General features: G+C 38.0%; 1 protein-coding gene across 1 annotated transcript in view; it reads left to right on the top strand.

Annotated features, from left to right (window-relative positions):
* The first annotated feature begins 2,130 nt into the window (after positions 1 to 2,130).
* FGF14 (fibroblast growth factor 14) overlaps positions 2,131 to 26,257 on the top strand; it is a 195,683-nt gene continuing 171,556 nt past the window's right edge. The window contains exon 1 of the mRNA XM_001093573.5: positions 2,131 to 3,281. Within this exon, the coding sequence (XP_001093573.1) occupies positions 3,089 to 3,281 (193 nt within the window). The 5' untranslated portion in view covers positions 2,131 to 3,088. The remainder of the gene's footprint in view (positions 3,282 to 26,257) is intronic.

The following is a 26,257-nucleotide window of genomic DNA, read 5'->3' as shown; positions in this document are numbered from 1 at the left end:
CAGCGCTTTTCTCAATCAATCAGCGAACTTGCTTCTGCTGGGAGAGGTATGGCTGGGGCGGGATCCCTGTCCGCGGTGCTGAATGTCAGGCTGGTCTGAGGCTGCTGAACAACGGAGGGCTCTGAGAGGGCCAAAAACTGACCTCCTGACCCCCCAGTCCAAGGATTTGGGGGAAAGACTGCAGCATAAGAAAATACCTGCAAAAATATAGGCACAGCTATAAGAACAAGAAGCTTAATGTCACTCTTTTCAAATTAATATAGTTGGCACATACATCAAAAGGCTTAAAGAATCTTTAAAAATAAACTAAGTGTATTGGCTGGGGAAGTCGTACTAGATTTAAGAGGTCACTATACTTAACATTTTACTTTTTTGAAACACTCACTGCAAGAAGCCTTAGATAATAAACCTGGATGCTTTAATCTTACAGACACTTGCAAATTCAAATCTAGAACGTCTGAAATGTACAGATGGCCTTTCTTCAATAATGGAAACCAAGAGTAGTGACTCTTAATGTTCAGTAGGACTCATTTCAGTGAATTAAAACAACAGACACACTCAGTAGCCATTTAATTAGTTATTTTCCTCTCTCTATAGACGTCTTTCCCTTTTTAAGCAGGACTATAGCAACACAATATAAATGTACACTCACAAAAAAAAATGGAAGAAAAAAGACATATGAAACAGAAAATAAAGAGGTAAAGGCAGAGCAAAATAATTAGCATGCCCCTTTTTCTCACTTTTGCTATTTTATGAGTGACTAGGGATTGCAGGTTTCTAGCAAAACAACTCTGGCATATTTCTGTTAATAACTGTAGAATTTGTAGAGGTAACTAGCAAAGTATAGAAAATAAACTTCCACAAGTACACTTTTTAATATTATATATGACATACACATTCCTAAAGCCAATAATGCCTGCCTTAGATCTAAATCTACACATTCTCATCAGGTTGCATTTCCTTCCCGAAAGGAGACTTGTTGGTTAATATGGAGTGAAGGTAACGAACAGCAGCCCAGCAGTGTCTGCTTCCGTGGAGAAGCTGTGGATATGTTGCTTAGAGCAGAAGGTGCCCAGCCACCCTGTAATCTGCTGCACTTCCCCCCAGTTGCCTGGTGGCGAGTACTTTACTGCCTATTCCTGAGACAAAGAGAAAGTGTGTTTTGGTTGAGAACTGCTCCCAGGGCTGCCTGCGTAGTGTGCCTGCCCTCTTTCTGGCTCTAAAGCAGTCACTGGAGAAGAAGGTTCTTGCAAGTCTCTTGATTACCAAGTGAGTCTTCTTTCCCCCTTGCTTCACACTGAATTTCTAGAAGTCTAGTTTGAGCATTTCTTTTTCTTTAGCTGCCTGAGCTGATAGGCAAAGCAGTGTAAAGGGACGGGGAGAAAAGTAAGAAGCCTGGAGTCAGAGCTGCACTTGGTTCTGCCACTCGGGTGTATCCTAGAAACCACGGAACTGTATTCATCCAAGCATGAAGTGTTTCTCTCCCAACCCCCCAACCCCCCAACCCCCCCCCCCCGCTTTTTGTTTTTTTCGGGTGCCCTCCACTGCCGCCCTTTCTCTTAGACCTTCACATTTTCAGTTATCCAAGAGAGAACCACTGTCGGGACACAGACAGAAAATCAAGGGGAGACGGCGGCTGTTGTATTTGAATTTCAGACACAGTTCAGATGGCTTTGCTCTCTGACAGAGCTTCTCTGCCCAGGGACACCAGAAGACGACAGCTGAAATTGGAGTGTCCTGTCTGGCTGCTTTTCACTGTCCCTGGAATAGTGTGACATCCGCCTCTGCCCCTTATATTTCTGCCCTGACTTCTTCAATATTCTCCTGGGCATTTATCCTACCCAGCTGCTGTTCTGTAGCAGCTACTGCGGCAGTCATCTCCTCCTCCCAGGGCTGGGGAGCATATTTGGGAGTGGGGTCTTTCTATCTCGCATAATCACAGCTTCTCTCCTTCTCTTCCCTCCTTTTTGCTCCGTGTAGCCTTTCAAAATGACAAACCTATCCTTCCTGCAGCAGAAAGGAGGGTCCTGCAAGTTTGGGTGGACTAGGTGAGGAGTGGAGGCGCCTCCCTCCTCCCTCCACCCTGGGGTTGGGGGTGGCGGGGGGGCGTTGGTGCTTGCGGGATTAGCAGGGAGGGCGGAAACCACCTAGCTCTCCAACCGCTGCTGAGAGTTTCTGTGCACCGGGAACCACGTTAAGACCGAGAAGCCCCAACCAAGCCGCGGAAGCCTCGGGAACCAGCGAGTTGCATCTAAGAAAAAGCGCCCCGATGTTCCTTCAATTCCACCTGCTTTGGCTCGGCCTCTTAGCACCCCACCCCTGCAATCCATCTTAGCTTGCTTTCTTATTATTTTTAAATCATTATTATCTTTACGTTTTGTTTCTTTCTGAAGAGGTACATCAGGAGGGGGGACCACATAGGTGGAGGGGGTGTAGTGGGGTGGGAACGGAGCGTTTGATTAGAGATCTCAGGGGAGAAGATTGGTCTCTCCAGATGCTGATTTCCAAAGCACTTGACAATCACTGGCAGAAGCCTAGAGCAGGCAGCGCCGGCGGCGGCACCGGCCCGGGGGCAGCTGGAGCCCGGCGCTGAGTCCTGCCCAGCGCGACCCGGACCGACGGACACGCAGAGACCCTGCCGGGACCCGCCCTCCGGCCGGCCCCCGGGGAGCCAGCGGCCGACCGACTCTACCTCCCGCCCGGGAGGCGGGCAGGGCGAGAAGGCAGCGCGAGTGGCGGTGGCGACCCCCGCCAGCGTTCCGACAACAAGCGGTTACCGGCAGCGCCCGCAGCCGCGGTCCGGTTCTCCACTCGGACGTGGCCAAGCGGCGGCGGCCACGACCTCCGGCTTCCCGGGATCGTCTGGCTGCGCCCCGGGCGCATCTGCGCGCCTGGTCCCGCGCCCCGCGGAGAGGGCGATGGGTCCCAGTCGGGACTGAGCGCCCCTTCCCCTCTCCCTAGTCCCGCCTGGCGCCCCCTCCTGTGCCCCGAGTGCGAGCCACAGTCTGCGCCGCCGCCTTCCCCTCCGGTGCCCCCGGCTCGCAGTCCTCCCGCGCCTTCCCTCCCCGGACCCATTCCCGGGGCCACCATGGCCGCGGCCATCGCCAGCGGCTTGATCCGCCAGAAGCGGCAGGCGCGGGAGCAGCACTGGGACCGGCCGTCTGCCAGCAGGAGGCGGAGCAGCCCCAGCAAGAACCGCGGGCTCTGCAACGGCAACCTGGTGGATATCTTCTCCAAAGTGCGCATCTTCGGTCTCAAGAAGCGCAGGTTGCGGCGCCAAGGTCTGTGAGGGTCACGGTCGGGAAATGCACCCCGGGTCGCCCCCTCCCCGCCTAAACGGAGCTTCTCCAGGGTCCTTCCCTCCCTCGGTTTTCCTGGCCCACCTGGCCTCGGCCTCCCTTCGGAGCACTCCGGGCGCCGTCGCGGGGACCCTGGAGTCCGCCGTCGGGCAACCTGTGGCCGCCGAGAAGTGCAGTAGCCAGAGCTGGCAAGTTGGCTGCTCCTCCCAGGCGGCTCCTGCCCTCTGCGTCCCTGCGGGCTGGGCTCTGGAAACCTGTTCCCCCTGAGTCTCGGCTTCCCGGGAGGACAGGATCCGGCTCTGGAACGTGGGGTACCCCTTCCTGCCACACCCGGGGTCGAGCGGCTGCTCGCAGTCTGATCTGAGCTGGCGGGGGTTTCTATGGGGTGGGCCTGGCCTCACTCGGTCCCTGGGGTCTCCTGGAAACCCCCCCGGGTTCCCAGACCTTGGCCAAGTGTGGGGATCCTGGCGGTGCCCGCAGCGGGAGCTGCTGTAGAAGGAGTGGAGGATGTGTGAACTATGGCCCAGTCCGCTGAGGTTTAGCAGAAGGCTGCTTAGCGCGCAGCCCGGGGCCCTGCAGCCCTTCAATCAAATCCTGGGATGGGGACAGAGGCTCAGGGAGTCTAAAGAAAGAATCCGAATTGCGGGGAGCAGGGAGGCAGAAGTAAAAATCCCTAATATGTGTCAGTTTTAATTGAAAAACTGGCGAATTGCCTGAGACACAAGCCGTTACTATATAAAGGTGACTAGAATAGTTACCTTACTACAGGTATTTCTTTGAGAAACTAGTTGCGAGGATGACCTTCTTTCGCTGCCTTTGAAATGCCAGGGTCTGAGAAGGCATCCTTCTCAGGAGCCAGGCGCTTTTGTCTCTCTCCCTGCCTGTCTCTACATCCAGTTGCTAAGGCTGGTGGTTTTGAGAGCATGTGGCGTGTTCTGTGGGGGAAATGGGCATTGCTAGCTTTTCATAACCAAGTGGGATTGGTAGGAAACATTGAAGAATATATTTACGTTAATGGGAGAATATGTTTGCCCAGCACATTACATTCTCGGCTCCCAGCTGTATTTGTTTTAAATGCCCTGTTGTTCCAAAGACGGTGGATAGAAGCATAAGCTATACATGTGTTTCTCAGTGAGTGAGTGCGTGTCCTTACATTTGCAAATTGATGACCAAAAGTTTTGATGCTTTTTTTTAAAGGCTAATGCTAAATATTTTAAAAGGACAATTGCTTGTTGTCAAGTTTAAGAAATTGGAGATTAGTTGCTCTTATCATCAAGCTTCAAAGGCAAAGATAGGAAGAAAATCAGAGTGGAAGTTCTGTTATAGAAATAAAATTGTATAAGTAAAATAGGAACTTCTTGTTGGAGAATTTGGGATCAATCATACTTTCAGACCAGGGTAGAAGCCATTAAAAAAAAATGGATTTTAATTTTCCATGTTAGCCTAGAGCCTTATTCAGCCCACCTTTGTGTAACAAGACCAACTCAACTGCCTTAATCACTGTTGATAGACAGAGGATCAACCTATTATGACTTAAATTGTGCTTATCCTCTTATGCCATCAAACAGACTATCTTTTAGAACACAGTTTTCACCACATACAGCTCCGAATTGGCTGTCTACATGTAGTAAATTAACATACTATCTACTAAATAAGCTTATTTTAATATAAAGAATGATTAAAACTTGTGTGTATTTCTTAAGAATATAGGCAGTAGATTATTTTATAAATATGAACAATAAATGTTTTGTGCCATATTGGGTGGCGAAGGAGGATTTGCCTTACACTTAATGAATTTTCAGTTGAGGGTTTACTTTTTTGCCAGTATAGAAAGATATCTGAGTTTTCTAATGGTCCATTTCTCCATTTTCAACCCTGACTGCTCTGTTGGTATTCCTGATTTTGAAATGATAAGCAATCTTCAATGTTCTATAAGAAAAATATATTTTAGGTCACTTTTCTACCTTACTTTTGACAGGAAAGTAGAAGAGAAGATATGTTATAAGGAAATTTTATGAGAATTTTTTATTCTTCTTATATTTCTTATGTATAAGTATATATATTATTCAGAGGAGAAAAATACAGATATATCTCTTTAGTATCAGAAAAGGATTATTAGTATCATTAATTTTAAGCAAAACAAATATTAAGACTTTATGTTGTGTATATTATATATCAACATTTAATGATATGCTTTTATATTATATATAACAATATAATTATTTATTTAATTAAATATTATTTTAGGACATATTTTCAAGCATATTTCCCTTCTTCTTATGCACTCTTTACATAGGGAATGGCCCTCAGAAAATTTTAAAAAATCATATTTATTAATTTAAAGATACAACATTTAAGTCTGATGGTTTTATATGTCTTTATAGCTGAAAATAATTAATATAACAATTATTGAATCTTTCCAATCTGTTAGGCTTTGTAGCAGGTATTATGTATATACAGCAGTGAATAGAAGAGTTGAAGTTCCTGCCATCATGGAACTCACAAACATGGGGTAGAGAGTCATTGCTTATGGAAAGGAACAAATAAGAAATGATAAAATTCAAAGTCCTGTAAAGCATGAAGAGAGCTGGGATAAAGAATTATGGGGGAGAAAGGGGTGGGGAGAGGGATCTAATTAGATAAAGTAGTTCAGGGTGGGCAACACTGGAGTCCACAGGTTGAGAGCTGACAGGTAAGAAGGATGCAGAGATTTTAAGAGCAGGTGGAAAAAGCAATGTGTGTGCAGAGACCTTGAGGTGGAACAAATCTTGTCCCACTGGCAGAAAAAAAGAGGCATAGAAATTTTAAGCACATTGTCAAGTAGAATATAGTTTGATATGCTTGAAAACAGAATAAAGAATAGCTCCACATTTTGTGTTTTGGGGAAGGGTAATACACATTTTTTAAATGTAGGGTTTTTAAAAATCCTTTATTAAGTAGTAATTTATTTAATGTAAAGATTACCGAGTTGGAGCCCTGCACACACACTCTTTCCTATCTCCATCACCCCTCCCCCTATAGAAGAGCGATGTTTGTACCAGTTAACTTGCTCTTATGAAGGACAGAAATTTGCAAGATGGCTATTAATGGTGTGGTAGGCAGCATGACTGTAGCCCACTTTTCCAGATTCAGCTCCATCTACCCTCCACCAACCTCCACAGATTTCAAACACAATTCAGTGCTGCCCCCCCAAAAAATTAGTCATATGCTTTCAAATCCTTGTCCTTTTGTTTGTGCTTTACTGTGTGCCTAGCATCTTCTCCACACTTCTACATTCACCTGTTGAAATTATGAAATTCTTCTCATTTTGAAAAGCTGAGAGAAAATGCAGTCTCCTCTGAGAAGCCTTCCCTCACTGGATACAATTAAAAATAATTCTGTGGCATTTCATACCTCACCGTTGTTGTTTATACCTGATAATAATTCAGTATACATATTCAGTTGATTGTAGGTAAGAAGCAAAGTCTGTGTTTTCTGCATCTTCATAGGCTCTCAAATCTTGATAGAGTGGTTGCCATACACTGGGTTCTCCTCATTGCCCTTGGATTAGGGTGAAATATGGAAGGTCAATAGGCCCAAGCTAAAAAAGAAAGTATCCTTGAACCAGAGTGATCTAACTAGATAATTTTAGACATAAAAATACTTCTCAAATTTTATACCTTTTTTACTTTCCCTAAATAAATATAATTATATATTTTTAAAGAGAATTAGAGGGATTACATATTTGTGGATTATTCATAAGAATGCAAGAATATAAACAACCTCATTTTAAAGCTTCACTAATATATGAACATAGATATTTACATATATTGATTTAGTTAAAGGGGAATTTACAAGGAAATCAACAGTTTGCAAATAGTTTTATTATTTGGAATCTTAACAAAAATGAAAACTATAGTAGAAACTGATTACAATGATGTATAATGAACATTTTATCCCCCAAAGTGTTATGTTTTTATTATGAATTTTTTCAATCAAACAAGAACCATAATTGTTTACAGGATAATAACCTTTCTAAATCCTTGGCGTGGCTGCTAATGCAATTGTTTCTTGAGATTTACTTTTTTGGGGCTGTGATCATAAGAGCTATGGTATTACGTGCCATGTATGTTTAATCACTAGGTGCATGGTCTTCTTACTAACATTTTAACTAAAATAGATTACAGTATGTATAAGGAATGGAAAGTGAGATACTTAAAATGTGTTTTCAAGTTAATGCATAACATAAAAAGCAGAAAGGTATATACACCTATAGAAATAAAACTGCTTTGCTCCAGTGTGATAGTGAAATTCATCAGTTATCCTAAGAAAAGTGCCCTTCTTTCTTACAAGGTGCTATGTAAGGAAACAAGTGTCTACCCTCTCAGAAAATAATCCACAGCAAATAGTCATCAAAAAGCCACTGTTCCAGCTACTCAGGAGGCTGAGGCAGGAGAATGGCGTAAACCCGGGAGGCGGAGCTTGCAGTGAGCTGAGATCCGGCCACTGCACTCCAGCCTGGGTGACAGAGCGAGACTCCGTCTCAAAAAAAAAAATAAAAAAAAAAGCCACTGTTTTTTGTGCTACTGTTTTAGTGTCATTACCATGTGCTCACACAAAGACCATGTGCTTGTTTATTTTGGCTGTTTAGGTTAAACTAAAACAAGGGAACATTTTTCTTCAAAGCATTTTTTATTTTTTGGAAGATATTTTCTCTTTGATGTTGATTTTCTAAGGTACCCATTGGAGTCTTACTACATATTAATACTTGTTGCTAACTTTTTGATAATTATAATTTTATTATTTGTTAGTTGTATTAAGGTTAGATCAAATTTTGGTCTTCTAAATTAAAATGTTGAATTTTTTTGTTTTGTTTTTAACAAGGGACATACTATAAATGCAGTTTCTAAGCAGGGAATCTTATGAGAATATTACCAGATTGGTCAATGAAATAATGTTAGAGACAAAAAAGGCGTTCATTGATTATGCATTTTCTTCCTGTGGCTTAATTGTTATGATTTCACATCCATATTTGCTATAGGTTTCTGAAAATGTTTAATACCTCAGTAGTTCAGTAAGTGAAGTGTAAAATAGTGTAGCAGGTTAGGTATAATGTAATTAAACATAAATAACATGGTTTGCTTTGGGTTTAGTTATATCCATAGATTGAGTTGAGCTTACATCTATTAAAAAATACTTAATAATCTATGGCCAACTCTCTGGTGAAGACATCCTGTGACCTTTCCTAACAAGATTTCAGATACACCAAACCTTCTGTCCCAAAGTTACCATAATCAATTATAGGTTTCACTTTACATTTTGAATTTGAATACTTTTACATTTAGCCCCAAACTTGTGATTTTTGTTAGTAATTCCATTCTGTATAATGTTACTGTGAGAAAAAATATTTTCAAACTCAACAAGAACCTCCCTTCTCTTTGGTATAAAGTTATGTCTTCTAAATTGTATTTACTTAATTTTTTTTTAATGGTAGAAATTTAAAAGGAAAGGTTTCTAAATATGATTTATCCACTTACTTCTGGAATTCTATATTTTTCCTAGATATAATTTATATTAATGTCTCCCCAAATGGTGAGAAACTTTAGCCAAAGAGGACAATGATATTTAGATAATACAAATGTTATATAATATTTCAAATATTGTTTTAGCACCCAACAACTAAAACACACACATACGAATCCAAATCTCTAAGAGACCATTTCAGAGACGTCAATGCAATTTAAAGCCAGTTACAGTGTTTGCATTAGAAAACAACTTAAAGTATAATAATAATAAATAAATTTAAAAAAAATGAAAACAACTAATTTAGTAGTTTTTGTCTATAATGGTGCAGCATTCAATTTAGTAAACTCGGATCACATGAAAATGTCACCATTTGCTGTTTACCGGGGTGACAGGATAACAGTAGGGACGTGTAGAAATCCAGACACAGAGTCTACACCATTTTATGATAGGTACTACTTTGTCATTCAGAAAAATGTCTCCTTTCATAAAATTGTGTTTTGTAATTTATTTTGTGGGATGTGTGTTTCTCCTTTTGATTTTACGGTTTTTGATATTGCGATTGATAGGAACCCATATGGCATCACCATAGGGAAGGGCCACTTCAAAGTCACTGTCTCACCAGTGCTTGGCGTACAGCGAACACTTCAGAAGTACTTGTTGAGTGAATGAAACATACCACATTTGTCAGGGCATATATGCAGCAGAAGCATAGAATACCAATTGAGATCAATGAACACATAGCAATGGCTATAATTGGATAATTATTGATGTATTTAACAACTACCTGCATGACACTCTGCATCTGTTGAGTACTATTTAATCTTCACAACAAACCCATATGGTAGGTACACTACATTACCCATTCATTAATACACTAAATTATCCAGTAATGGATAATGCACTAATATTATCCATTCATTCATTTTACAAATGAGGAATCTGAAACAAACAAAATGAAAAGCTTGCATAGCTTTAAAGAGTGGGGCTGGGATTAGGAGAAGGTCTGCTAACTGGTTAGTCCAACTGCCTGCTTACTATTTACCTGCACTTACAAGGCTGAATTTGGCTGAAGAAAAATACACAGACACATTGGTACGACTTTAAATTCACAGTCAGTAACCTCAGGGGGCCCCTTGGTACATTTATTTTTTTTAATCCATTTTCACTTAACATGATCATATTTCTTAACTTACTTCCCTTCAAACATCTTATGTTTCCTCTCCCATTTCTACTCTCAGCTATGTCCTTACTTCTATTTGTCTGAGAAAGTAGAAATAAGAAGTAAATATTCACATACTTCACAACTGCTTTTATAAGTCTATCTGCAGATCTGTCCATTTACTCCTCCTTTTATTTTTTTACTGAACTGGGGGATAAACTCCTAGTGCTGTAATCTAAGGTCAAGATCTCCTCGAATTTAGCATTAGACCCTCTCTCCTACTCAGGGAAATCAATCCAATAATTTTCCCCTCTTCTGCATCATCCTACTGTATTATCCCACATCCTCCTGTATTATCCTCACCAGCATTTAAATATGCTCTAATATTTAGAGCATCTTAAGTAATTATCCCATCTTAAAAAGAAATCCCCTCTTGATCATGCATTTCTCTCTAGCTGTTGAATTAATTGTCTGTTATTGGAAAAACTTTTTGAAAGAGAAATTACAACTCTCCTTCTCCCATTCTTTCTCGGACCTTTTCTAAACAGGTGTTTGTCCGCAGTAAAAAAACTGGTCTTGTCAAGGTTACCCATGACCTGCAAGTGATCAAACTCAAGATTCTGTTTTCAATCCTTATCCTAACTGTATAGTATTTGGCATTCAAATTTCCATAATAAATTTATATTTTTTACTACGAAGTGGTAGAGTTAGCATCGAAATAGTTTTAACCTACCATTTACCCAACCAGTACACTTTATGTGATCATCTTTTTATAGTGACAATATATCTGGGTTTCTAATTGAGAGTATTAATACGTTAACTATTCCATGCGATTTGATGTTCAGCCCAACACTATTAGTACTAGTTGGTATTCGGGTACCATTAGAAGGCAATGCTTGGTGTTTCCTTACTTGGGAAGAATATTCCTTTCATCACATGTATTTGTGTTTGGACTGAGTGACTTGTCTCTATAAAACAGAGGAAGATGAATGGTCTTTCTGAGAATTAGTCTTTATATATAAATATAATAGATTTGTGATTAAGCAATGGCTGCTTTTCAGACTCCTTAATTACTATCATAGCAAATAATAATTGGCAAACTAAAATATTAGTTAATTTGCTTAATGATAAATATTACTCAAGTTTAAGCATTATATAGAAAGAAATAGTCATAAACTTTGGAAGGGCCATTTACCATGGTTCATTTTCTCTACGTGGAATGTTTTCATGGATAGATTTGCTCCGTATTTTTATGCCTAAGGTTTTCAAGTAGTGATAATATGTTCTACGTCTTCTTTATCTACCTATTACATAGAGAGACATAATTAAGGTAATGATTTTACATTTGTGTTTTTTTCTATGTTAATTTTTGTCAAAATGACAAACAGCTTCTAAGGTATAAGCAAATGGCAAAGAGCTGGCAATTAGAGTAGATGAACAAATTTATAGACAGAATAATATCTCTTCCAATGATATTTTCCAGGGGTAACATGTAACTACTGGGCTCAATAGCTAGACATGAATGCACTGTCTTTTCTCAGGAAACTGTTGCATGATGGATGGGTATTTGCTTGTTTGTTTTCTTCAGAATCCAACAATTCTGTTTCTTTTGAAAAAGTCTTTAAAATAGTCCAAATCTCATTGCTTAGTATCTTTTTATTCCAACACATGCCTCATTTTATCTCTTTGAATTTCTGTAAATAATTCCTGCTTATCCTTGGATACAACATGCCCTTTAAATATTTGTTCATGGCTTTTTTATTCTTCTCACCATTTGGCCAACTTACAATTGTTTAACTCTATTAATCTTTCTGCATAAGTAAATGCCACCAGCACCTTAATCATTTCTGTGGCTTAGATTGTTCAGTAGTTACCTCACCCTTATTCTAGCAAATGAGATGACTGCTGTTTTCATGAAGAGAATTTCATGCTGAGGCCAGACTTTGGGTAGTAGGGAAGACTGAATCCTTTTGCTGTCTCACTTCTCTCTGGGGTAGGATCTGATTTGAATACAGGGATGATGATATTGTACAAATCTATGCTAGGTAGAAACAGTCTTCTTGGTTTCATACCTGACAAATTAAAGGAAAGTGTAGGGAAAGTAACCAGACATCTTCACTGCATCTGCTCAGATTGGAAGTGTTGCATACCACATCTCATACTTCTCCCAACAACAGGACATAGTTGATATCATTTTCATTTCATGGATGAGAGGAAGTGAAGGAATTTCTTCAGGGACTCATAGTGGCCAGGTGTAGTATCTGAACACAAGTCTGACAAATATGTACAGTTTTAGAATTAACTCAATGAATCCTAAATCATAATAAAGGTCAGCATTATATTCTAGTGTCTTCCTGGATGCACCCCTAGAACAGGCTAGAATGTCAACCACAAGATTCCCTCTGTTCATTCCTACAATTTTATTATTATTATTATTATACTTTATGTTCTAGGGTACATGTGCACAACATGCAGGTTTGTTGCATATGTATACATGTGCCATGTTGGTGTGCTGCACCCATTAACTCATGATTTACATTAGGTATATCTCCTAATGCTATCCCTCCCCCCTCCCCCCTCCCCCCACCCCACCCCACAATAGGCCCTGGTGTGTGATGTTCCCCTTCCTGTGTCCAAGTGATCTCATTGTTCATTTCCCACCTATGAGTGAGAATATGTGGTGTTTGGTTTTCTGTTCTTGTGATAGTTTGTTGAGAATGATGGTTTCCAACTGCATCCATGTCCCTACAAAGGACATGAACTCATCCTTTTTTATGGCTGCATAGTATTCCATGGTGTATATGTGCCACATTTTCTTAATCCAGTCTGTCACTGATGAACATTTATTATTGTTATACTTTAAGTTCTGACGTACATGTGCAGAATGTGCAATTTTGTTACATAGGTATGCATGTGCCATGGTGGTTTGTTGCACCCATCAACCCGTCATCTACATTAGGTATTTCTCCTAATGCTATCCCTCCCCTAGCTCCCCACCTCCCAACAGCCCCAGTGTGTGATGTTCCCCTCCCCATGTCCGTGTGTTCTCATTGTTCAGCTCCCACTTACGAGTGAGAACATGCGGTGTTTGGTTTTCTGTTCTTGTGATAGTTTGCTGAGAATTATGGTTTCCAGCTTCATCCATGTCCCTGCAAAGGACATGAACTGATCCTTTTTTATGGCTGCACAGTATTCCATGGTGTATATGTGACCCATTTTCTTTATCCAGTCTATCATTGATGGACATTTGGGCTGGTTCCAAGTTTTTGCTATTGTGAATAGTGCTGCAGTAAACATACATGTGCATGTGTCTTGTAGTAGAATAATTTCTAATCCTTTGGGAGAACATGATGCAGAAGCTCCTGGGACAGTAATGTTACAAATGATGGCCACCCTGCAGAAAAGAGCCTTCTCCAGCTCTGCCTCCCCTTCTTTCTGTTCAATGCATGGGACAATAGTTTTAAAAGCTATACAGGACAGCAGAGTTCAGACACGTTTGTTCCATCATCTCTTAGACTTTCCTTTTGGAGTAAGCCACTAAAAAGGGTGAAGCAAAGTTGAAGTTTTCCTATAATATTTCAAGTATTTCATGTTTGTCCAACTTTTATTTTCTGCATCCTAATGCCTTTGCATTTTGGAAAATTATAAAAAGTTACAAAAGTTCCTGAAGTTTCAAGAATATGGCACTAATGAGCAAAGGTTTCCTGTTCCCATGCTACTGTTGCTGAACTGACAGAATTTTTATCATTAGAAATGCCCCGGTGTCCAAACACTCCCATAAATGTTATCATTTTTACTTTCTGCATGGTTTATTGTTGTATAGCCAAGTGAAACTGAGATGCATATTACAGTATTAAGTACTTTTTGCAACTTTCTATACTAACAAATCAGGCTAACCTGAAGGTAAAGGTACAATGTTTGTGTCTGTGTGGGTTTTCCTTTTGCTCTATGGTAGTAGTTATAAGGAATTCTTCAGCAGAATCTCCCTAGGAACATTCGTTTACAAGCTAAGTCTTTCTATCTGTTCACTTTTTTAAAAAGGAAACAGCAATTTGCAATATCCATTTTTTAAGCACTAACTGGTGTCATCATAACTGACTGGCCTCACACTACTATCCCTTCTCTTTTTTGAATTTTCTACACCATTCTCATTGACATCTCCAGAGACAGAGGTCTGTTGATTTTTTTTTTCTTAAAACATGAATGTAAGAAAATACCCCAAATTTCACCTGCATTGTGTCTCACACATTTCCATCAGTATTATTTACCACTATCCTTACTAGAGCCCAAAGGTCCACAAACAACTGCCACCCTTCATGGTGTGGTGGGTGCTGGTAAAGCCCAGGAGGCAGACACAGAAAACTCTGGGCCTTGTGCTCCCACAAACTGGCTGGAAAACTTGGGCAGATCTGTCAGCATGCAGAGACCTCTATGCAATGAGCCCATTGAACAAAACAATTTGATAGATGCCTCTCAGCTTTCACTTCTTCTTTTGCACGCTGTGTAGAGTCCCTCATGAATTAGATCTTAGAAGATTGAGGCAGAAGTGTGTTCCTTTGCCACAGGAATTACATGTTACATGAAAAGGCTATCTACATTGTGGTTTTAATTTGTAGGATGGATACTTTAAAAGCCCTGACTTCAACACTATGCAATCTATGTCCGTAACAAAATTGCATCTGTACTCCATACACTCATACACACAAGCAAACAAACAGAAAAGGCCCTCTGGAGAACAGGATTGTCCTCTGGATGCTGACAGTTTATGTTCAGTGTCTGTCTCCCTGTCTCTGCCTCACCCCCTTTCTTTAGGGTTGGCTTTGACTCCATGCTTCCTGTTGGCTGCTCATTAAATGCAGCCTGAAAATAGTTGGTTAATCATCTCTGTATATTCTATAGATTCTACATATTTGTGGCACACAGCCCTCCCTCCTTCCCTGTAGTCACCCTGCTCTATATTTAGGTATGTAAAAGCTATAATTCTCCTATATTCACAGGTTTGAATATTGAGACAGGAAAAAAAAGCCTACCCAAGTCTCCACTAAAAGTCTGTTTAATGCCTCCCAGTATTTATAGAACTCGATTCTTCCAGACACTTTTATTTGTTTTATCTTAACAAGTCTCATTATTTTCTTCTAGGGTTGGAATCTGCACAGAATTATTTTAAAAAATTACAGCTTGTGTACATAAGAGCAGTCACACTAGGTGCAAAGTTAAAACCCATTTAAAGAGAATAAAGCTTCAATGAGGAAATAGGAAATAATGACAAGCCTAGGAAAAGAGGTCTAACTAACATGCATGACCACACACACACACACAGACAGACACACACACCACAATTAGAGTCTCCACAACTCTGGTCTGTAACTTAATGAATGTCAAATTGCCTCACAGGAATTTCAGATCTTCAGTTTGAAGTTCTGGTAGGTAATATTGAACATATTCCTCAACAACAGCATGCATGCTTCTAAATAGCCACTAGAATTCATTTGAAAAGAGCAATACACACACACACACACACACACACACACACACACACACACACACACACACACACACACACACACACAAACCCAGAAAACTGGCAAGCTGATCTAGATGGCAACATTGGATGAACTAGAAAACTGAGACCACTGGATACTAACCAATTTGAGTTAACAGTATCAGCTAGCTTTCTTTGGAAAAGAGAGAGAGGCACTAAACAAGTGAGGTTCTCAATTTTAATAAGTTTCATTAGTCAAACATAGGACTAAAGCTATTGGATTTTTATTAAAAGTGCCTCCTTTGAAAGAAGGCTAGACTAATGTGTTTCTGATTAGCAATCAGCCAGTGAAATTTCAGATTCTCAAAACTATGACAGGATTTTGAGCAGGAAAAACATCCCTTGGTAAAACTCTCAGTAAATAGTAATTTTCCAAGTGAAGAAAATAATTATAAGTCAAGAGAATTGCTTTATGGCTTCAGGAAGTTAGTTATTCTGCACTTACTGGCGCTTACATTCAAGGTGATTTCATTTAGGTTGTATTACACACAGATGGTTTGATTAAACCAACTGAATTAATAGTGGCTGTATCAATATTGGCTGCATCAGTATTGGCTGCAAGCATCTTGTTTCAGGAGGAAAAATGGGGTGTGCTATAAACTGCATATCTTGACATGGTATTTAAAGTTCCAGTAAAGAAACTACATAACACACAGAAATATTTGGTATTTGTCTGTTGGATTTGTTGTTAAGAAATGTATGAGCCTCTTTCATTTAAATACCTCTTGACACTGTAAAGAACCTTAGATAGACACAACAAAAGCCAAGAAGCTTAAAAAAAGGCAGAGCATAAGGAGAGAAAATACTAACATAATAAAAAAGGGAGAGATAAACCTGTAAAATGTAGGTGCCAGAATTCTTGGGATGGAGGACCTTGCATGCTCTTGTCTATATTCTCATGTCAGAGTGGCTCTAAGTATATGGTCCTCTTTAAGCACTTTTCGCTTTGAATAATAATGTGGCTAAATTGATAAAACTGAGATATTCCTATGGTTTCAAGTAAAAAGAAAGCAACCAATATCTTAGCTCATCAAACTTCATCATTATATGCATTGAACTTCACAGAAACTTTGATGTGGTGATGCTATCACAAGTCTATGAATATGTCCAACTCATCAAAATAAATTGCATTTTTGTATGTTCAGTATGTCTCAGTAAAGCTTAAAAAACCATTTAAAGTAGACAATATTCTCCCTATTTTTCAAGTGAAAGAATGGAAACCGACAGATGTTAAGTAATTTTTCCTGGGCCATATAATCTATGGTAGTAGTAGTACTTTTCGATTTCTACTGCACAAACTTCTCGGGTTTCTGTTTGGTTGGTTGGTTGGTTGGTTGCGTTTTTTGGGTTGTTTTTTTGTTTGTTTTTTGAGACAGAGTCTTGCTCTGTCCCCCAGGCTGGAGTGTAGTGGTGCGATCTTGGCTCACTGCAACCTCCACTTGTGGGGTTCAAGCAATTCTCCCCCCTCAGCCTCCTGTGCAGCTGGGGTTACAGGTGCACACCATAACCTCTAGCTAATTTTTGTATTTTTAGTAGAGACGGAGTTTCACCATGTTGTCCAGGCTGGTTTTGAACTCCTGATCTCAGGTGACCCACCCACTTCGGCCTCCCAAACTGCTGGAATTGCAGGCGTGAGCCACTGCACCCTGTCTGAATTCCCTATTTTGATATGATTCCCTCTTTACTTGGGGTCTCTTTGATAACAAATAAGAAAAATGAACAGAGGGCTAGTTGCAAGAAATCAGATTTGGAAGTCACTACTTTGGAAGTGGGAGGGAGATATCAAGAATTATGGCTTTAGTTCATCTTCTCCCACCCCTTTCTCTCGAATGTTGCTATTTCAATAATAGGAATTCCACCATATTTTTTTTCAGAAAGACTTTCTTTATATTTTCTTGTTTCATAAAATTTGAAACACCATAAAATCCAGGAGACAACCTAAAAAAGTAAATGTTCTTCCCAACCTTTGAGAAAAATTAGAATCCTCTTTTGTCCATTCCTAGCTTTTATTTCTCCTCCAAAAGGCATTTCTTGTATTTTGATTAGAAAATCCTTTCAGTATTTCTCAAGCAAGACTAAAGCTGAACTAGAGTAGAGCACTTGGGCAGATTTATTAAATAACCTATATAGTGAAGATGATATGGAGGCCATTTAATTCTATTTCATAAATGTTATAGCAGTTTTTACATTCAAAATGGTATTTCACTTTCAAAATAAATATTATTGAGGTATAACAAGCACATTAAAAGAAGTGCAGAAATCACACGCAACTTAATGAATTTTTGCAAAGTGAATAAATACACTTGTGTGAAGAGCATACAGATCAAAAATAGAACACTACCAGTCCCCCAAGAAGCAATCCTCATGTGCTTTTCCAATCAATGAAACCTAAAAGCAGCCACTCTCTTGACTTCTAACACAACGTATTAGTCTTGCCTGCTTGAAAAAACTATATATCAGTGATGTTATGCAGCATGTACTTTATTGTGTCTGGTTTCTTTTACCTAATATTGTATTTGCAGGTTCATTCATGATATCTCTGCTAGTAGTTCATAAAATCTGTAGCGATGTCCCCCCTTTTTTTGATATTGACAACTTGTACCTTTTCTCTTTTATCTCATGCAGTTTTGTTTGGGTGTATTAAATTTTATTTAGTCTTTTTCAAAGAAATGACTTTTGGCTTAGCTGAATTTTCCTATTGTAATTTTTTTGTATTGATAAATTTCTTCTTAATTTTATTATTTGTTTTTAATTCGTTTAGGTTAAATTTGCTGTTCTTTTAACTTGGTGCAAGTATAAATTGTAGGCTTGTTGATTTTAAGCCATGGAAGAATTTAAGCATTCATGGAAAATGGTAAATCTACCTGTAATCATGGCTGTAGCTGCACTAAAAAGTAGCGCTCTGTTATATTTTAATTTTCGCTTAGTAAAATATTTTCTAATTCTGTGATTTCTTCTTTCACCTAGGATTATTTAGAAGTGCTTGTTTACTTGCAAAATATTTAGCAATTGTCTGGTTATCTTTTTACAATAATAAATTACTAAATTTCTAGATTAAATCTACCATAATCAGAGAACAAATAAAATAGCAAATTGAAAACAAAATGTTTATTTTACTTTGTAGCCAGATACAATATTCTCTGTATGACACTTACTTTAAGTTTATTGATTTTGTAGTTCTAATTTTTATTTTTTGATTTACTTTCTTTTCTCCATTTTTATCGGTTACTGAAGCAAACTGCTTTAAAAATCTCCCATTGCAATTGTGAATTTTTTTATATTTCCTCCAGACCTGTCAGTTTTTGCCTTCATTCTTTATAGGCTAATATAAAATTATTATATCTCACTGGTAGATATGTCCTTATGTCATAATATATTGCTTTTCACTTTCATGTTTACTTTTTATTTCCTATTAGTAAAATAACACCAGCTTTCTTTGGTTTAGTATTTGCATGGTGATTGTTTTCAATGCTTTTAACTTTTCTATGTTTTTATATTTCAGATGAACATCTTGTAAGTACAGGTTTATTTTGTTTGGTTTAGTTTTTGTTTTGAACTCACTCTCATAATCTCTGATTTTAAGTGAATTATTCAGTCTATTTACATTTAAATAAATTACTGATATAATTGAGTTTAAATCTACCATCTTAATATTTGTTTTCTATTTGTCCAATCTCTTCTGTGTCCATTTTACTTTGTTTTCTGGTATTTTTTTTATCAAGAATTTTTTTCACTCTCCTATTTTTCACCATTATGACTTGTGGCTTATAAATATATTATAATATCTTTAGCAATTACCCTAGATATTACCACATTTAATATTGACAATAGATTCTAATATAAATTTGAATACTTACCACTTTTTGTGAAAATATTGGGATCTTAGTTTTCTTTGTCACTTAATCTCACTATTTTTTGCCCCTTATCACCTATCCTGCTTTTGTTTTTACATATACATAAAGCTTATCAGAAACTATTTTTATTTTTTAACAGTATATTCAATATTTATTTAGTTATTTACCCTTTCCATTGCTCTTTATCCCTTCCTGGATTTTTGTGTTAACATTTGTGAGGGTTTTTTTAACTTCTGTCTAGATATTCATTCATTCATTCGTTTTAGTATAGTCTATTTGTTATGAATTCTGTCAATTTTGTTTGTGTGAAAATTTCTTTATTTTGCCTTTATTTTGGTGGAATAATATTTTTACTGGGCATAGAATTCTAGACTGGAAGTGTCATTCTTTTGTCCTCTATCTTCTTGGAAATTCATCTATAATCTTATTGTTACTCATTTGAAGTTAATACATGTATGTGTTCCTTTATCCCCTGGCTACTTTTAAGATTCTCTTTCATCTTTTATGTCTATAATCTTATCAACATGGTGGTTTATTTGCATTTATCTTGCATGAGGTTTGCAGCATATTCTAAATCTGGGATATAAGGTTTACATGTCACCTTCATGATTTTTTAGTATCTCCAAATATTCCTTCAGTATTACATTTCTTCTCTCACTTTTGTCATTCTAGACTTGAATTACATTTATACTGGTCTTTATCATAATGTCCCACATGTTTTTACTCCCTTTTTTAGATTTTATACATTTTTTTATGTTCTGTGCTTTCTGGTGGCTATTTTCAATTAAAACATTTTAAAATTACTTATTCTTCTCTTGCTATTGGACTCATCCATTGAATTTTCCTTTCCAGTATTTTTTTTTCCAGTTTTAAATCTTCCATTTGATTAATTCAGCTCTTTGGTTATGTCTCCATCATTTATTTTCTTAAACATATTAATTATAGTTATTTTAAAATCTGTGTCTGTTAACTCCTATATGTATTTATTTTTTTAATTGTTCCTTTTGGTATCTTTGGCAATTTTAGTAGTTTTTAATTGAGTGTTGGACATTTTAGAGAGAAAACTATAGAAGCTATGATTTTATCTTCTTTGAAGAGGATTTTTTTTCTTTTTATTACAGTTGGGGCAGAAGATTCCAGTTTACTGTAGTATGAAATATATTTGAAATTGGCTTTCACATGTATGTGTGTGCTAGCTTGTCTATTTCTAGTTTGATTTTTGGCTAACGTATAGTTTATAGGGGCTCCAACTGAAAACCTGGATGTTTACCAAGGCTACTCTTTATTGGCAAGCCCTAAACTTCAATTTTTGTCTCCTTAGCATTGTGGATTGCCAAAAGCTTTGCTCTGATTCTCAGCTTTTTGCCTTTCTCCACTTTCGAAGCAGCAAATTCTTGAGAGAAAGAGTAATGTACAACACAGTGCTCATCTCCATATGTTTTCCTTTCTTCCAAATGTTGGCCCCTTAAGTCCTGGTTGCCTTGGAAGCTTTCCAGTGCCATCAACCAATTTTCTTTCTTTTCTTTTTTTAAAATATCTAGCTTTCACATTTGGTAGGAGTGTTGGTCTTATGCTTAATAGTTGGTTATAACTAGCAGTGAAAATTTTAAATCATAATTCTCAGAGAAACTGGCTATTAGGAAATATTATTTCCATGTTGGGTCCCTAATTCTTAAATATAGAAAGACTATCAAATATCTTGACAAAAATAGAGAGGATGTTTTTGTCATATAAAACTCATGACCAAGTCTTCAGCTCCAATTTTTTAATGTAAATTTTTTGAATTTTTTGGAAGAAAAATATTGACTAGCTTTTTATCTGATTTGATCTTTCAGAACATTACCCACTGACTAAATCCATATTCCACTCTAATTTTTAATAAAATCTGAGGCAGAGATGGGTATTTTTGTCAATACTCATTTCTGGGTGTGTGTGTGTGTGTGTGTGTGTGTGTGTGTGTGTGTGTGTGTGTTGTATGTTTCATGCCTTTATACAGGTTGAGTATCTTTTATCTGAAGTGCTTGGGATCAAAAGTGTTTCGGATTTCAGATTTTTTTAAATTTTGATATATTCGCAGTATTCTTACTGTTTGAAGATCCCTCATCTAAAAATAGAAAATTCAAGGTGCCATGGCTCATGCCTGTAATCCCAACACTTTGGGAGGCTGAAGCAGGTGGATCACTTGAGGTCAGGAGTTCAAGACCAGCCTGGTCAACATGACAAAAACCTGTCTCTACTAAAAATACAAAAATTAGCTGAATGTGGTGGCACACACCTGTGGTCCCAGCTACTAAGGAGGCTGAGATGGGAGGATCACTTGAACCCAGGAGGCAGAGTTTGCAGTAAGCCGAGATTGCACCATTGCACTCCAGCCTGGGGAGCAGAGTAAGACTCTGTCTCCAAAAAATAAAAAATAAAATAAATTAAAAATAAAAATCCTAAATGCTTCAGTGAACATTTCCTTTGAGCATAACCATTGAACATCATGTTAGTGTTCAAGAAGTTTCAGATTTAGGAGCATTTTTGGTTTCAGATTTTTGAATTAGGAATGCTCAACCTATACTTATTTATCATTATTTATAATTCCAGCTGGTAGTATTTTTGTTGTAAAATTTGGGTTATTCTTTCACTTTCCAAGTACGTTTCCTGGCAGCAACGAACTTGTAGATTATCAAACCACCTTCCAGAAAGTTAAAAACCTATGAACTTACCTGAAAAAGTGCCTTATAAAGATTTGGGTGGGATCTAATTACGACTTAGCTCTTAAAGTTCACAAGAGAGGTTGGAAACAGCATATCTCTTACTCCAGGCTGCTATAACTCTGGGCAACGGATGTATTCTTACTCATAAGCACCCTGCAAAGACTGGAGTAGCCCTAACAAGAAATCTGAGTGTTCTTCCCTGAAGCCCATGGTTCATTGTGATGCTGCTAATAGCTTTGGCCACACCCCAAATAGACTTCTATTTGCAGAGCTCTTCCACATTAGGCCTGTGTGCTTTTGAATAAGTGATTCGGCTGCTCTAATCTTAATATTCTTATTTCTCAACTAAGTTTATAATTCTGTCTATTCTGCTTAACTCACAAGTAAAACTTGAATGAGATAACGCATGTGAGAGTGTTTGTTAATTGTCACGCTCTATGCGCATACGCTGAGAAGGGCAAAGGGGACCTAGGTAAATCTTTCCACATGTCTATTGATCAGAGCCCTTTTCTTCTCCTGTACACTTAATAATATATATCCTAGCATACCATGTTTCTAATTTAATTTCCAGGGATATTGATATAAATCAGTTTGGAAATGTGAATTGGGAGAAAAAGATAAAAGTTATTCATCATTTACTTCCATATTTCTTATCCTTATTCATGTTCTAGTATATTTTCTTATGTCTTGCCTAGAAGCAGTTTCAATGATTATCAGTTCAGTCATCTTATTTTGTAGATAAAGTTACCCCAAAACATAGATAAGGTCCAAAAATGTGAAATCCCCTATTATGGTCTCATGGTGAGTCATTGTCAGAGCCTGATGAGAAATAACTCCCCTAACTGGTTTTATTGATTACTGTTGATACAGTATTGCATCACTGCATCATTGTAGATAAAGCACACACACAGATATACATGTCTGCCTATGTGAGTGTAGGTGCACATATGTACTCCAAAAAATAGCTTATCTGAGACTGTAAGAAAGGATCTATTCTATTTTTCATCTCTTCCTTCATCCCTAAGTGACAGGAAAGAAGGGATTTCCTTTCCACTCAGATTCCCCTCTGTTAAAGCATTACTGTTTCCTTTTTGGAGCCTTTTGCTGCCTCTCGTTGTTTTTCTTCATTGTGGAGTAGGAGTCACACTATGAGAAAATCTGAATATTAGAAGACAAAAGTCTGTGGATATGACCCATAGGCTTGCTGAGGAGTGATGTAATAGCCAGGGAGTGATGCTAGATGAGAGGTGAGAGATGGAATGTACAGAGTGGGGAGCATAGAAAAGGGAGCTATGGGGTTCAGGCAAGTGCAATGCAAAAGCCACAGCACCTTAGTGTGAGTGCCGTCGTCTGAAACTTTGTCCTTGGTGGTGTGGGAAGCATTGATTTGGGGCAAGAAAGAGGCAAGATATTTAGCTGATACTGACGTGATGATAGGAACACAAAATGAGAAAAATGTTCAGGAACTGTTATTGCTGTACCTTATTAGTAAAAAGAAAGGGAAGGGAGGTTTTTGCTAGCTAACAAACTTTGCAAATGGATGTGAATACCCTTGGAGAACCAAGCAGTACATAGGTATGAGAACCCATAGGTTTATCTTTATGCAGTATCAATTTTAATTATGGTTAAGTAACTTTAAATACTTGATATCAAGCCAAACAGTTATTTAGTAGATTATCATTGTTAGGATATTTGAGTAGAATACGAGATTCAAAAGAAATTCTCGATTACCGGATGCTTTGGGACTCCATCCCTCAGGCTCACCAGCAAACATGACCATTTACTTTCCTCTACCATTGAAAGTACTTATGTAAAAAAATACTTGAGAATAGCTAGAGCATTTTTGTTACAGAATATGTCTAAGCACTCCATATAACTCTCACAAATCTCTCCCTTCATTTTTGTCTTCTAAATAGCAAACAACAGATGTTCCCTTTTTAACTTCCTAATGCAAAGTATAGAAAGTTGATTCATTGCAATTTATGCATTCTTTTCTTACATTTTAACTTTTTAAAGTTACTTCTCTCAGGCAGGTGTGTTTGCACTTCAGTGACCCTTCTGATGAGAGTAATCATCTTTCACATGGTTTTTAAAGGTTTTAAAATTTTGAGTGATTCTTTACTCAGTATAAGACAGCATGTTACATTCATGTCTAGAATAAGAACAAGTATTTTTATTGTGCAAAATTAACTTTGAATGAATGAACAGAAGTAGGAAGTAACTGGAGGAATGGAGAAGAAATACATAAAATATTTCTTTATGCTTTGCCTGGATTTATATACTGAAATTGACATCCTTACTTTGTACTTATAAAGGACTAAAGGCATTTGTAAGAAAATTACATTATCAGACTTCAGGAACTGTTGAAAATTCAATGATTTCTTTAAAAGTGTTACTTCATATACTTTGTAAAATCATCTTTCCCAAACAGTCATTAGGAATTTAATGGCAGGTAAGATCTCTGAAGCATATACCCACATTAACATGACAAGAAAAGGATGTACACTTTGACCTTTATTTAAAGAAGTCCAGAAATGGATATTAATATTAACAGAATCTCAAAAGTTGAATTACTGAGGATATATTCAGCAAATAATTTAAGAGTTCCAGATTTAATTATTTGAAACATGTCTCCATATTGGATGAACTAATATTCTTTATGTGATTCTTAAATGAGGGCAAAGAACGTTTTCATCTGTTTTATTTTGTTGTCTAAGGTTACAGCAGAATTAATATTTTTTTTCTTTTTCCATGCTCTGCTTCTCCATGCAAATGCAAATTGTGCTGGAAAGGCAAAGTTGAAGGTGGCTAATAAAGAGCAACAATACATTTGTCAGTTTCAATTACAGACACCATTGCGATTAAGTATATTTCTCCTCATCTTCCTTCCTTCTTTTTTTCTTTAATCTTACAGTGAAGGAAAATCTTATTATATGTCCCAAACCGTGATAGGAAGTTAGAGAAGCTCAGTTTCACATGTGATGCTCACTCTACATTAATTACCAATAAAATCTGTCAGTGGGTACATGTTAAGCAAGATAACAGGCTATAAAGAGCTCCTTGGCAGAAATAGTATGTTAAAATGGGAGTGGAAATTTCTTCGTCAACTTCGCAGCTGTAGCGCTGGGTGCGGGGCAGGACTTTGTGTTTCCGAGACCGCTTCTTTGTACTTAGGACAAGGATAAGTCTCAGTCAGGTCCCCCGACCGGGGGAGTTCATTGCACTAATAGATAATTCCTGAGATGCTATCTACCACTAATATTTTATGTCTATGGCCCATACAGGTGGTGTTTCTTCAATTAGAAGCACCAGCAAGCTAAACAAAGTATCATGACAGTAATCACACAAAGGTGAATTTAAAGCTTTACCTCTTCTCTCACCTACCCATTTTCATCTTTCTATCTTCTCTTCCATATTTGTATATTTGTAAGTTATTTTAATCATAATGTAGATACAGTCCAATCTTAGCAGGAGTTGTTAAATCTCAAATGGGTTAAGGTATATTAAATCACCTTTAAAACTCTAAAGCCTATTCCAAACGCAAAAGAAGCCTGCTATTATTGTCACTCTTTCTTAAATATCTTTCCATATCTCTGCAAGATAAGAAGTGTGGGGGAAAAAAAAAAGACAGGAAAGGTTGGGTTGGGCTGCTGTGTTCAGTGAAAGCACTTTCGCAAACACAGAGGACCTGCCCTATGATGATGCCTCTGGGAGTCAAAGAAAACACAGGCCCGCCCCTTGAGATGCTAAGAATCTCGTCAAGTGTATTGGTTTCTCACTGCTGTAACAACAAGTCATTACAAACTTCATGGCTTGAAAGAACATAAACTGATTATCTTATAGTTCTGTAGGCTAAAATGCTGACATGGATCTCACCAGGCTAAAATCTACTTGTCAGTAGGGCTCTGATCCTTTTTGGAAGCTCTAGAAAAGAATCAATTTCTTTGCCTTCTTCCATTTCTAGAGGTCATCTACATTCCTTGGCATGTGGTACTTTCCTTGAACTTCAAGGTCAACAATGTTGCATTTTTCTGATAATTACTTCATAGTCACCTCTCTCTTCCACTCTCCTTTTAAGGACCCTGTTATTATACTGGACACACCCAAATAATCCAGGATAATCTCACCATGCCATGGTCCCTAACTTAATCTTGTATGCAAAGGCCCTTTTGCCATGTCATGTAACATAGTCACAC

The sequence above is a fragment of the Macaca mulatta genome, chromosome 17 (genome assembly GCF_049350105.2).
Source record: "Macaca mulatta isolate MMU2019108-1 chromosome 17, T2T-MMU8v2.0, whole genome shotgun sequence".
Taxonomy (NCBI): domain Eukaryota; kingdom Metazoa; phylum Chordata; class Mammalia; order Primates; family Cercopithecidae; genus Macaca; species Macaca mulatta.
This window is presented reverse-complemented; position numbering and strand designations above follow the sequence as displayed.